This window comes from Artemia franciscana, chromosome 9 (genome assembly GCF_032884065.1).
Source record: "Artemia franciscana chromosome 9, ASM3288406v1, whole genome shotgun sequence".
Classification (NCBI taxonomy): domain Eukaryota; kingdom Metazoa; phylum Arthropoda; class Branchiopoda; order Anostraca; family Artemiidae; genus Artemia; species Artemia franciscana.
In genome coordinates, this window is record NC_088871.1 from 33413800 (window position 1) to 33429045 (window position 15246).

General features: G+C 34.7%; 1 protein-coding gene and 1 long non-coding RNA gene across 6 annotated transcripts in view; one reads left to right on the forward strand and one right to left on the reverse strand.

Moving 5' to 3' along the window:
• Positions 1 to 15246, forward strand: part of LOC136031301 (proton myo-inositol cotransporter-like) — a 132500-nt gene that overhangs the window by 40865 nt on the left and 76389 nt on the right. For all 5 annotated transcript variants that reach the window (XM_065710752.1, XM_065710755.1, XM_065710753.1 and 2 more), the window contains 2 exons: positions 7105 to 7202; positions 10658 to 10786. In XM_065710752.1, the coding sequence (XP_065566824.1) occupies positions 7105 to 7202; positions 10658 to 10786 (227 nt within the window). The remainder of the gene's footprint in view (positions 1 to 7104; positions 7203 to 10657; positions 10787 to 15246) is intronic.
• Positions 1 to 15246, reverse strand: part of LOC136031303 (uncharacterized) — a 52042-nt gene that overhangs the window by 1277 nt on the left and 35519 nt on the right. The gene's annotated exons all lie outside the window — the stretch shown is intronic.

Here is a 15246-nt window from a genome sequence, read left to right on the forward strand (position 1 = left end):
AACAAAGAATAAAAAAAAAAAAAAAAAAAAAAAAAAAAAAAAAAAAAAAAAAAAACAAAAAAACAACAACACTTAAAAAAAAACAAATCAATAAGCCATCCAATTTAAATTATATATTTATTTTCTACTCAGAAGGTGATTCTTCAGTCTACTCTTAAACTGGCTAACATTTTCAGATAACCTTATACTCATTGGTAAAGAATTCCACACTACTGGTCCAGCAAACTTGGGACCAAAACTTCCCCTCTGAGAGCTGCGACACTCATATACCAAATCATCCATATTTCTAGTCTCATAACTGTGGTATGAAGAATTCCTTATAAACATTTGACGAAAAATTTCAGGGGACAAACCATAAATACTCTGAAATACAAATATAGCAAGTTGATAATCATGAAGTTGGCTAACATTAAAGATCATAAGTTTCCTATAGCAATTAACTGTATCATTTTCACCATGGACATAATTTCCTAGTAGTCTAATAACTTTATTTTGTAAAACCTGAACACGTTTAAAATTTGTATAAAATCCACCAGCCCATATCACACAACCATAAGAAATATAAGGCATGACAATAGAATGATAAAGAGTTAAAAGGGCAGAATGAGGTAACTGATTTCTCAGACGCCGAATCAATCCAAGCCCTCTAGATACCCTAGCTGCCACCTGATCACCATGTGCTTTCCAATTCAGATTTTGATCAAGCTGGAAACCAAGGTATCTCACCACAGCTACTTGTTTCAATGGCCTATTACAAAGAAATATTTTTCCATTTAAATCAACTGGACTTCCTTTCCTACTAAATAATATAAAATGAGTTTTTAAAACATTCACTGATAAACGGCTAATCTTTGTAAAAATTAAAAGATGACTTAAAGCTTGATTAATTTTCTCCACAAGATCATCAGCATTTCTTGCAGCAGCTGAAAATACCGTGTCATCAGCGAAAGAAGTATTAACAACACCCGGAACATAAAACCGCATAGTATCTACATATACAAGATATAGTAAGGGACCCAAAACAGAACCTTGCGGAACACCACAACTTATAAAAAATTTATTAGATATAACATCATCAAAACATACACGTATCGACCTCCCTATCAAATAAGATTCAAACCACTTTAAAATACTACCTGTGACTCCAAGTGACCTTAGCCTATCAATTAAAATTTTAAAATCAACCGTGTCAAACGCTTTTTTAAAATCTATAAAAACCGATAAAGTCATTTCACCATTTTCCATTGATGTATTCAGAAAATCAAGAAAATGCTGCATAGCATGAACAGTAGAATGTCCTTTCCTGAATCCGAACTGACTATCACTTAAAAAACCATGTTTTGTTAAATGTGCATAAAGCTTTTTATGCATAACTTTTTCATACATTTTCGAGAACACCGACAGTAGAGAAATCGGTCTCCAGTTAGTCAGATCAGTCTTTGAGCCACTTTTGTGAAGAGGAATCACTCGCGCCTCTTTAAGCTTTTGCGGGAATTCTCCCGATTTCAGTGATAAATTAATCATGTAAACAAGGCATGGTAAGAGATAAACCATAATAAGCTTGAATGTCTTAAGGCTTATACCGTCACTACCTGAAGAGTTGGACTTAATACTATTTACAATTTCTTTCAACTCCTGCATATTCGTTTCTTCAGCCTCCATTATTAGTCCCAGGCCTCTATCATCAATGAAAGCTTCCTCACTTGTTCCTTGACTCAGTGGCTGGTCTTGCTTTTGAACCACTTCACCAATCGTCGAGAAGTAGGCACCAAAGTGATTCACAATGCTCTGCTTGCCTTCATAGACTTTTCCATCCACAATTAGTGAAGTTGGTGTATTTTTCTTCTTGTCACTACCCAACACTTCTCTCAAAACCTTCCATGTTCCCCTTGAGTCCCCCTTTGTTTCCCCAAGTTTCAATTCATAATAACTCTTGACACAAGATCTTCGTAATGTATTCACTTGATTTCTTATTTTTTTGAACTCTTCAAACATATCAGCACTTTGGCAATCTAAAAATGACTGATACAGTAGATTCCTCTTCTTAATCATCTGAATAAGTTCTGATGTAACCCACGGCTTTCTCGGTGATTCCCTTGTATTTCTCAACACTTTTAGTGGACATGTTTTATCATATATCGGCTGGAGAATATTCATAAAAATATCAAATGCATGGGATGCATCTTCTGTCTCATCAAAAACTGGTTTCCATGAAACCTTACTAAGTTCCTCAGCAAGGTTTTCCATATTCTGCTTCCTTAATTGCCGCATTTGCTTTTTTTCTGCCCTTTTCTCTTTGGCAATTACTAGTGGCACAGAAGCTACAACTGGGAGATGATCCGAACATGGGAATACCAGAACATCAGCAGCACTAGATTTCAGGTACTTCGAACTAACAAAAATGTTATCTATTATAGTTGCTGAATGACTAGTTATACGTGTCGGGACCCCAACAAGGGGAAATAAATCATTTGAAACCATCAAATTTAAAAAATCAAGATTAATAGCATGTAAATCATACAAATCAAAATTAAAATCTCCCATACAAATAAAATCTAACTTGCTAGATACCGCAGCTCTCATTAATATCTCAAATCCTTCCGTGAAATCCTCCAAACGAGCACTTGGTGGTTTATAAACCTCACTTACAATAAGTTTTTTTGAATCAATAGCCAGTTCAAGAGTAAACGATTCAACCTTACCCTCTATCCAAACATCGACATCCCCCCTTTGACGGCAAAATATCCCATTTTTTACAAGGAATGCTAGACCTCCCCTTGCCATCAGCTCACGGTTTTTCACAAATAATTGGTAACCTGGAAATTGAAATGAAGGCAGAAAATGCTCAGAAGTCAAAAAAGTCTCGCAAAAACCAATAACATCAAAATAGCTATTAGACAGATCTAGCAAATGCAAGATATCATTATAACTTGTAGTTAGATGACAATTCCAATGGCATACACTAAGAAAATTCTCACTTTTTTCCCATGACGACGACGTAACTGGAATATATTTACTCAATCTTTGGCAATCAAAATCAATTGCAAAATAATCATTTGCTATTCCATCGCGAAGTATATCATTCAGTCGAAAAGGGTCAGATTCAAATTTTCGCAACCGATTCATGCCATTCAACTGATCAGACATATAGTACGTAAATAATCAGTTTGCGAATCATTATAAACGCATAGTTAACCTATATGAATAATTTTTTTTTTGCAATACGGGGACAGGTGGAATAATAATGAAAAAAAAAAAAAAAAAAAAAAAAAAAAAAAAAAAAAAAAAAAAAAAAAAAAAGGGTTCTCCATAGGGGGGGGGGGGGGGGGAGAGTGGCCAACAAGACGAATCATAAGCAAAACAATGGTAAAAGAAGATAAGCAAGATAACTCACAAAAAAGAAAAGATCAAACAAACGAAGACAAAACAATAAACAAATAAATACTACAAACGAGAAATAAAATAAGATATTAATCTAGAAGGTGTCTTCAACCTTCCTAAGCCTCCTAGAAGAAGCTTCACCTGGTAGGCGAGCAAAAATACGGCCTTGGTCCGACCAAACGTTCTTTGCTCCGAACTTATCTCTAGCACTGTCCAGGATAATCTTGCGCTGCTTCGTGAGATATTCATTCACAAAAACACCAGATTTCGCTAGCTTAGACTTCGCTTTAAAGACAGTATGCGCAACATCTTTATTAGAAAATTTGACAATCACAGGGGCAACTCGACTTTCATCACTAATCTGAGCTGTAGGGTTGGGTAAGCGAAAACGTTGCATAGAAAGAATTTGATCACTCATAAGAGCACTCAAGCCCATTTTGTCCTTTATTATATTGTGCATTGTTACTTTAAGGTCAACACCAGGGGCCTGTTTGACCCCTACGAATACAAGGGAATCAAGCTGAGCTTCTTGTTGATACTCGTCAAGTCTATCTTCCATTTTTGCAATACGATTTTCCAGCGACTCTATTTGAGCTCTTAACCCCTTAAGTACTTTGCCAATTTTTTCAAATTTACCATTATATTCGACTGATAATCCATCATAAACTTGAGATATTATCTGTTCAGCAGTAACTGGGTTGATACTATTTTTTTGTGCTACCTTTTCTGTGACCAATTTCCCGATATCCTTGAGCATATTTTGCTTTGTTTGTGCTAACTCTTGTTCCGTAGAAACTAACTTTTCAACAAGAACAGCTACCGATGATTTTTCAGAATTTGAGCCAGTTTGAGCGGAGGGAGCTTTTTTTAAATACTGTAAGTAGATATCCGGGAAAATCTCCAGCTCCTGAAATGCCTTATTCACGCTCCGTTCAGTTTTATGTGATGCTTCTTTAGACTTTTCCGCATAGAGAACTAAATTTACTTCTAAGACTGTCTGAAGATCATGGGATCCATAACAGAAAACTAGAAACTTTGATGCTTTTTCTGATTGGGTGTTAACGTCTACAATTCTTACTGGCCAAAGCGGGTAATTTCTAAATTTTGCCAACGCCAAGTCCCCTTTCTTGAACTTGCTCATTTCAAACTTCAGAACTGGCTAACTTAACTCACTCCTCCTTCCTCTCGTTTCTTTTTCTTTCCTCTCCCTCTCTCCTTACATTCAATTTAAGTCCACAGAATATCAAATATGTAAAATCAATAGATGTTGACACCTTGATAAACCGTCACACAAGTTTTTGAAATCATTTTAATCATTAAAATCATATCCATTTTTCAACAGCCTTTAATTCCACTTACATCATACCTACTTTTAATTTCCCGATACACCAAATTCCATAATTTAGCTCCTCTAAAAGCCATAGAAAACCCCAACCTAGATGTAACCAAGTTATTAGCATAAATTTCATTCATCGATCGTTCCATGGGAATGAACGTCATTAACATATGTAAACACTCCTGGGAAAACACCAGTAAAGAAAACTCAAGGAGAGCAACTGGTGGAAGCATTTTCTGCTTAACCTCAGCCCACATCTTTAAGCAATGCTTGAGATATTGAACTAGAGATATTAAGATATTGAGCTATTTTTATTCTTAGTGAACGGCTGGAGAGGAAACCAATAATCAAATTGAGAATTCTTCTATTAGCTCAACATCTTCACAATTTTTAAGCAAACATAGGATGGTCAACAGTATCCAAGGCTGATAATGTGTAAAAGTATTGTGCAACTCGGTAGCGTTTATAAAGACCTTGATATATACAGCTAATTAAATATGACACTGTATGTTCTGTATTCATTCCTTTCCTTAAACCAAACTGTTTAAGGTATAATAAATAGAAATTTTCACGTAGTCTATAAAATTTATTATTAATTCACTTTTCAACTATACGGCTTAACAGGGAGAAACTTATATAGGTCTTTAATTCGTCATACTGGTCCTCTCACCTCCCTTAAATAAAGAGATCATATCTGCTATTTTAAAGTAACCAGGGCAATGCTTCAAAGCAAGAATTAATCCATCCAACAAAATCTTTCAGAATTGCAGGTAGAATATATTTTATGAATTTTAAATCCAAATTACCACCTTCAGCTGAACTTGAATTCATATTACAGGCAATATTATCTACTCCCACACAAGTCGTCGACCTTAAATGGCGAAACATCTTAAAATTTATACTATCTAGGGACTGAACATTCGATGATAGATCTGGCCTTATTTTTGAAAATATTCATGAAACACTTCAGAAATATTTACAGGTTCCACTAAATGATTACCTTCTTCATTCTTTATACCGTGAGACTTACTTGCTTAGGGGTCGCCGATAACACTTCTAATAATTTGCTGTCTTCCTAGGAGACTTTTCATTTTCTTTAAACGTTGAATGATAATACTTTCACTTCTCAGCTTTTAAAGCACGATTTTATACAGTTCTAAACTTTCTAATGAAAAATTCAATGACGAACACAAAATTCTTATTTATCCAAGGCTTTCAAGGAGCATCTTTACGACTGAATGATGTTAATTTAGCAGAACAACGCTCTTCAAAAAGTATTTTTGACCACAAATACCAACGACTAACTTTTTAATTAGTATTTTCACTATTCTTTATAAGAGTAGACAAATCTAACTGGGAATTTCGTGACTTCAAACTAAAAAGCGCTTATGCATTTACAGTAACTGATGGGTCATCTAATTTTCCTTTAACCAGTTCGTTTTTTATCTCCACTCTCAGCAAATACGGTAAAAAAAAAACAAAAAAAAAACAAAAAAACACCCTAATGATCAGACGTATCATTTACAAGGATATGCTGCTCCTGAGCTTGAGAGTTGGAAAAAAATTATCCCTGAGAGAAATACGAATTCGACTTTCATGCGTAGGCATATTAATTCCTGAAAACAGTCTAAAAGACTATAGACTGTTCATAAAACTTACAACTTGTGGATGACCAATCTCAAATCCCATTAAATGAACCTTGAAATATCCAGTAAGGAAACATGGATTTGTAATAATTGACAGTCGATCTATCAGGGACAATAAACGCTCTAAATTCTCTAAGCTTTGGAGATGGTGGCTTATATCATATTACCCCCAATATATTAGAATTTCGGTTTGGACTTTTTTTTTTATCTATAGTAGAATCTGTTACCTTTGTGTCTGATGAGGTTATTTGTTTTTAATTTCTATTCACTGGGAGCCCGAATTATTACTGAACTTCATTTTAGCTTGTCCTAGATTTTAATACAATATGGCTCTTTATTTGCCATTGAAAAATTTCTTTTTACTTTTTTGAAATTAATCTGATAAAAGGCAGTTTTTTCTAGTAGTAACTTTTCCAGCTTTTTGAAAATGAGATTTAAATCGATAGACAAAACCATCAAGAGATGCCTATTCTTATTTGGAAAAGCAGGGACATTTTGGATCGTCCTACAAAAATTATGTCAAGAAATATCTCCGAGTTTATTTTTGCTGGTAACTTAAAACAGTTTTGTTAGTACAAGTGGTCAGCTACAATCTTTAGTTTTTACTCTGAATAATACCTGGTGTATATTTTTGAAATAAAATGATGCTGTTTTTAAGGGTAAGATAAGTGTTTAAATAGATTCCAAATTGATTCAGTGTTCGCAACAATGAAAGCTATATATTATTATTTTTTTTTATAGGGAAGAGTTCCATCTTGAAGATGTATGGCATCAGGGCTTGATCGCGGCAGCAATGGCTGCATCTTGGCTTGTCTGCATACCTGGTGGAATAAGCGCAGGTAACTATTTTTTAATATCATTCAGGAAGTAAAATTTCCTATCAGACCTGAACTCTGTCTGGTTCTGGCCCCTGCAGTAACTTTTTTTGTATGATTTAGATCTCCAGTAGGGAGTATCTTCAATTTGTCTTTGTCGTAAAATGATCAAATTTCCTGTCAGGCTGATTAACCAGCGATAAAAACCTGCCGTCTGCATCGTCACTTAATAATTCAAGCTTAGAGATCGATGTAGAGAGTGAACGTACGTAGTGTATTATACAATACTCCCGGGCTAAAACCTTAATTGGGCTCTAAAGATCGTCTTTACTATTGAACTTACATCCTAAGCCTCTAAAGAATATATCCTAAACCTCGTATGCATAACCGCATTAACATAAAATTTGTATAACCGGTTTACCTAGGAACCACATGAGGTCAAGGACCTTCCCAAGCAACCAGATTGTCTATACTACAGAGAGGTTACATTTCTTTTACATAGTTCCATGAGAACATAATTTGTATACAGCCATGAGACCCTAGCAACCAGCCGTAGCAACCAGATACAATATAATGCAGAATTTTCAGTGTATTTTATGCTAGTAGAAAAAGAAAGTAGAATTCAGGGAGACAACAGTTTGAATATATCTTTTTCGTCAAGTTTTTAATTGACAAGACATACTATCAAAAAATGAGTGGTTTGTGAATCATTTGAAGTTGATAATGGACCTGGCAACAGCAGCAATGATCCAAAGACACGAATACCAAACGTAGCAGCAGAAATTACAAGAGGATCTCGACTAAGCCTTGAATGGGATGAGATGTGTGCAAGATATGTGATACCATTGAGAAAATTCAAATTGGAGGAGAAGTTAGGTTTTGCTACAAAACTTAATAAAATGAATATACATAGACTTCATGCTGCTTTAAATGCAATAGTGAAATCTATTGAGGACAATAAGGTGAATCAGTATGTGAAAAATGGGTGATATATTGTTGTAATTATGTAATAAAATTGTTTCTAAATCGAAAATGTCTTTTTTTTATATTTTTAATAGCTTACCGCTCCTCTCTCTAGGGATATTCCACAAGTGGAAAGGATCCTAGTTAGACTGCGGTCAGCTGTGAGAGTGTTAGGAATAGAAAATGGATAGATTTATGAAACGATAATGCAGAATCTTGTGATATTTGGAAAAATGTCTGAATCTAAATGATCGTTTTCAAAATTAATTTGTACAAAAGAAACATTTTTCTCAGAGAATGCTTGATGATATCATGAATATTGATATACTAATCGAAATAAAACAAAATATTGTTGTGAGTTTGCTTTTGAATACTGCCTTAGAAATTCAATGAAGATTTAAGACTATCCAAATGGTTCTCTCTTGAGAACAATAAATAAATCAACTATTTAGAAGATTTTGTTCAAACAAATTCAGTTGATATGTGATGTCACTAGATTACTTCTCTCTCTCTTTATTTCTCTTTATCGGTGGTAAGTCAGCTTCATTTTGGTGGTGAAAGAGTCAATACTGAAAAAATGTTCTATACATGTCTACTATGCATGTATACACTGGGCAGCTGGTCATCACGTGAGAATTATACAATTGTTGATGAGTATGATGAAAAGTGTAGATTATACAATCCGTGTGAATTGCATAGAGGATATGCAATACAAATTAAAGATTGTAATTCCTTTCTTGAAGAGATTTGTGACTCTTACGAGGATTCCCATGCTCTAATTGTGAATATGATAAATGTCATCAGTGGGAGAATACATACACCGTTATGATTGGAAAAAAACCCTGAACAAGATTGTAGTTTATTCCCAAGAGACTGATATCGTCGAGGTTTTAAACTGTTTTGGGAGGAAGAATCAGGTCTAAGCTCCAACTGTTGAAATAACAAGAAAATTAGGTCTTTACGTCGTCGCTGTGAAGACAATAGCTACTATGATTATAATCCTGTTGATTTTTATTTGGCTGTTACAGAAAGTGATTCTCCACTTAAAAACATTGCATTGATATTTCTTCAAATAAGCAATTTTAACAAGCGAATTTTACAATATGAATGATAAAAGTATCACTGACTTCACAAAGAGAAACAATAAGAGAGAAGTTACATTATACTATAGAAAATATGACCCTGACTTTGTACATCAAGATCAATATACAGTGAATTCAGCTGATCTACCGCCATTACTTGTTTTCGATAGCTACCTATACGCAGAAGAAGAAATCTAAAGAATAGAAAACAAATTGACAAATATATTTAGAACATTTCATTCGCAGGGCACTGAAGTTCATACTATATAGGTATGAAATTATATTTTCCTCTAGGAAGTCGTTTCGGTGAGGGTTGTCTACGTAAATGTAGAGAAATTCTTTGTAAGTATAGCAACGACACCGGGAAACAAAATTAAATAGTGCATGAAAACCTCAGGTTTTATTTTTTAAATCCTGCACTTTTTTCTGATTTCCTATAATATTTTATCCACTGTTTTCAATAAATTTGTTCATGTGCAGAGTGTAGAATGTGTATGGTAGATGAGGAGGATTAATAAATTCTATATTCTTCGCTGTTTGAAAGATGCATAGCCAATGACCAGTTTTTACGTTCGACGGACTGCTATTATTAATAATAAGGGTATTGTTAACACATTGAATTTTTTCAAGGAAATCTGAGGATATACAATAGAATTTATATACCCTCGAGGGTGATTTCCCAGTAAATTTCAAATTTATTTAATGAAATTAATGCAGTACTCTCAGCTATTGGCTCGGCAAAGGTGTACTCTAAACGTACACTCCCATTCGTGCAATAATTACATCTTGAGTGTCAGACAAGTCCAATACAATGATACCATGAGTTATTGCAAACATTACATTGGTTATATCATTTTCAAATAGTTGTGAATCTCGATCTAGAGACTGCATTATTAACTCATACAGTTTCCAATAGGATTTATCAAAGTATAAATTATAGAGCGGGATTCCATTTACTTTACACACTAGAGGAGAAAGTCTAAACATTTCAAATTTGTGTGGGCAACTTTTCCATGATACTATAGCACTAGTACTGTTTACAAATGTCAAAGCCAGTTTTAAAGGAATTTCACCGTTGATAGAGGAAGTGTCGGTGAAGGTGTGTGAATCCGTGGCAATATGACACTGACTGGTGAGTGTATAAGGAACAAGTAGTTTGATGTAATATCCACCAGGTCTTAGTTTTTCTACTGCCAGAGCAACAGAACTCATAACCTGTTGTTTACGTACATGAAACACTGCCGAGACGAGAGAGACACCGGTTCCGGTCAACGGCGTTTGACCTGAATGGGATTGAATAGACTGGAGTTTGAGCTGAGTGGAAGTTGATCTTAAGTAGAGTCGATTTAAAGGGGTTGAGTTGGATAGGGCTGAGATATATAGAGGTTAATTAACAAGCACATATCCAAAATAATATGCATGTTATTATTCTAGATCTTTTTGGCCGTCGTCCAGTTATACTAGCCGCAAGTATAGCATATGTTACTGGTGCAGCAGTTTCGGGATTTGCTGAAAGTCCACAGTCACTCCTAGTTGGCCGAGTAATTCTTGGAGTTGGAATAGGTAAGTACTTTGAAAGTAAAAATGTTTTCTCTTTTAATCTTTTGATGAAAACATGTCAAAAAGCAAGACGCTCAAACAATGCCATTACACTCTCATTTAAAAAGTCAAGGACTGAAACCCTTTTTTCCAACAGTAGCAAAAATAACCTACCAAGTAGCTTAACTGTCAGCATTCGTGATACCTGGAATAAACCTTGTGAGTTATTTGTGCCTCTTTATGTCTTCTACATCAAAGGGAACGTGGTAATCACTTATTCATCTGTGTCTTGTCCTTCAGCTTATTCACATATCACTTCTGCTCCTGCCATCAGGCATCGTACGAATTATTTGTTCTCAACAAGAGTCATTTTGACGATTTCTTGCTTGCCCTGCTTTATAATGCTACTGTGACCCGTCATCTCTCAGCTCTTGCCGAATGACCGAGATAGAATACGGTTGAAACGAGATGTTACATACCTACCTTTCTACTACAAATATGGAAGAGGTGGGAAAAAGTTGAGGGGAGAGTGTTATAAAAGGCTTTGCGTCAAGTCTGGTCATTTTTTTTTAGACAAATTAAATTCCTTGCAGGATTTGGCTTCTAAAAAGATATAGTATGCACAACTTTCCACTGGAAAATTGAGTCGGGACGGGCAGGTGGGATATTGAAGGGATATGAGCACAGATTTTGCCTTTAATACTATGAGTTGAAACTTGTTTCAGTATTCTGATTCAAGCAAAAATATGTTAGGAAGGGTGGAAGTGTATGTTAAGGACATCACAGGCCTGCCTTCTGTCTCCAGATAATTGCAGCAGAGAATCACAGCTTGTATCGTCTTTTATATGTACACCCAAGCAATGAGACAGTGGAGTCAATTCATGAATATTTGGGGTGGGGCAGAATGTATTTTTTTAAATATAAGGGATTTTTTTCAATGAGAATACCAAAACACTTTTTTTTAATGAAAATACAACTAGAAAAGGTATTTTTCAAAATATATAAAAGTCAATTCAATTAAGCTGTCACCCCCTTTCCAAAAAGGTATCTTCAAAACTAAAGCAGGGTGCTCTCATACACTGTTCAAAGATTATAGACCAGCCTTAAAATAAATCGTGTCTCTCATTAAAAAGCTGACTTTCTTGTCGGGGGCCAATTTTCCACTATCATTATTAAGAAAGGAGCCAAACGCAAGCTCCGATTCCCTTAGCAATGAAATAAATAATAAGACTTGGTAAGCATATGTGATATTATTCCTCTGCCTTAGGTAAACACAGAAAACAAAATAGTTAGCTCATCCATTATTGTAAACACAAATGAATTGTAAAAGTAGGTGGCCGCACATTTGAACCCATGAAAACTGCTATTTTGGATCTCTAAATGTGTTTTGTTTATTTTGATTATGCTTTTTGAACAAAAATTTCAAAATGAAAGCAGAAACGTGTTCAGATACTCCTCTCTGGAATAGATTGCAAAACTTCTCTTCTCTGGCATAGACTGCAAAATTGTAAACAGACTGCTTACACATTGTAGGCTCTGGCTCAAGGAAAAGCCAAAGCCATTCTTTTAAGTCTTAGACAAGAATTAAATGTACCTTTCCAAAATGTGATATTTCGTTGATCAATTAAGGAAGATGTCTTGAAACTGATGCTTTCTTGGAATAAACTGAGATTAGTTGCATACAAACAAAGTTCCTGGAGGAAGGGGGTACCGAGTTGAAAACCGTAGAAATTTGAGACTTATTTAGACCACTTAAGAATTGGTAAGAAGAATAATAATAACTTAATTTTTTAAAGAGGGTGGGTGGGGATTCTTCAGAATACCATAGAAGTCCTGAAATTCCGTGGGGAATGACACAAATGTGCACATTAGTGCAAAATACATGATATAATAATGGCAACAATCAAACGGACTTTAAATTTGGGATATAACGCCTTATACAACATTAGTTTAGAACTTTTTTTCCCAAAATGAGTTTTTTTAATGAAAAGTAATGACTATAAGTAGGTAAGCTTTACTGCGCTAAAAGCCCTAGGATCATAGCAATACAATACAAAAAGGAAATTCATTTTGAATAACTGTAATTACATAAATATAAGATAAACATCACATAACACAAAGAGAAACAAAATCACAAGACAAAGAGAAACACAAATCGCAAAAATCTACTTCCGTGTAATTTTTAATACTTTTTAATACTTTCATATTCTTTTAATAATTTAATCTTTTTTAATTCTTAAATTTTTAATACTTGCAAAACATTGATCCGTCATTAAATTCACCAGCCATCTCTGATCAAACTCATTCCTCTCTCATCTCACTCAATTCTACACACTCATAACATGACCCACACTCTCATCGATACTTATATACAGGATGCAAAAGTAAAGACCATCTTGGTTATGGGTAAGACTACCATAAATTACCATCAATAAATAAATGAAACCCAAAACAATAAATGACAGAGTCAAACTCAAAGCAAGTAGAAGTAAGGACCATCTTGGTCATGCGTAAGACTACCATAAATTACCAATAATAAATAAATGAAACTCAAAACAATCAATGACCGAGTCAAACTCAAAACGAGCAGAAACTAAGATGAGTAGGAGTGACACCCCCCATACCTTCTGAAGCCTGAATATAATTTGTGTTTTACTGAAAACATCCCTATATCGAGTTGAATGTTTGTGTTTGTCATATTATTAGAAAAAACACTGCCATAGCCAAGATTACTAAGAAAACAACAACAACAAGTGAATGTGGATTGACAGTTATATATACATTTATCGGTGTTTGTTCCTTAAACCTAATTCAAGTTCCTTAAAAGATTATTCCTTAAACAATTTTGAAATCCCTAAAGTAAAAAAGTGAAAGCGTTTAGAATATTTTTTGTTTTCAGCAATAGTTTCATCGTAGTAGTAGTTGTAACAGGGACAGTCGTAGTAGCAACAAAAGTTGTAGTAGCAGTGTTAGTAGTAGTGTTTCTAGTTGCAGTAGTATAAGCATGCTACATCTTGCTTGGCTCAACACCCCTCTTGAATTATCCTGAAAATTTCAACTTAATACTAGTCCATTCCTGGGAAACTACTGATGCGCCTTTTTGACAACCTGCTTCTTCAGAGTGTGTTTTTTGTAGTTCAACATCCCCGTGGACATTTCCTGAAAGCTTCAACTTCCTACACTTACCTTCAGTAGTAGCAGTTGTAGCAATACTAGTAATATTAGCAGAAATAGCGGTAGTAGTAGCAGTACTAGCAATGTATACAGAGTATCTTTTGGTTAGTTCAACGTCCCTCTCAACACGCTCTAAAAGATTCAACTTAATGCTGTAAGCTATTCCTGAAATATTTAATCATACATCCTTTTGGTAATCTGAATACTCAGGGTGTGTTTTGATTTACTTCAGCCCCCCTCTAAATCTTCCGTGAAAATTTCATCTTAATATTCTTAACGTCATTAGAAACAGCAGTTAAAGCACTTGTAATAGTAGCAATAGTGGCACATGCACATAGTGCCTTATGTTGATACAAAGCTGTAGCAATAGTTGTAGTAGAAGAAAAAGTAGCATTAGTAGAAGTATGCACATTGCACCTTTGGTTGTTTTCAGCATCCCCCTCAATATGCACTGAAAGTCCCCTTGACAATCTGTATGCTTATATTGTGTTTTTATTTAGTTCAAACCTTTCCCAACATTTCCCAAATTAATATCCTTAGATTTAGTAGCAGTATTAGTAGTACCAATAGTAATAGTAGTTGAAATAGGTTTAGTAGTAGCAGCATTAGCTTTAGTAACAGTAGCAGTAGTAGCAGTAGCAGTAGCAGTCGTAGCAGAAGTAGTATTAGTAGATTGCAAATATTGCCTTTTGGTTAGTTCACCATCCCCAACAACAAGCCCTGTGAGTCTCAACTTCACAAACCAAGCAGCTCCTAAGACATTGCTGATACGCCCTTCTGACAACCTGCATGCAGATGGCGTGTTGTTACTGAGTTAAACTTTCCCCCTTAATATTCTACGAAAATTTCACCTTCTTACCCTTAGCCATAGTTGTAATAGTGGTCACAGAAATAGTAATAGTATTATTAGTCGTAGGATTAGTAGTAGTGTCAACAGTAATAGTGCTAGTACTAGGAGCAGCGGAAGTATTAGCTTATTACCTTTTTGTCAGTTGAATATCCCCCTCATTAAGCCCTGGAAGTTTCAATTTAATTAGTCATTGTTATGGTTTGTCAATATACCCTTTTGATAACTTGTATGTCCACTCCTTCCTTAAGTTTTCATCTAATACTATTAGCGCTATTACTAGTTTTAACAAAAGTAGTAGTTTAAATAGTAGTATTGGGTATTAGGATTAGTGTTAGGGTAGCAGTATTAGTAGTAACATGCACATATTGCCTTTTGGTCAATTGATCTTCCCTTTAAGCATTCTCTGAAAGTTCCAACTGAATACCCTAATTTATTCCTGATTTACGCCCTTATGACAATT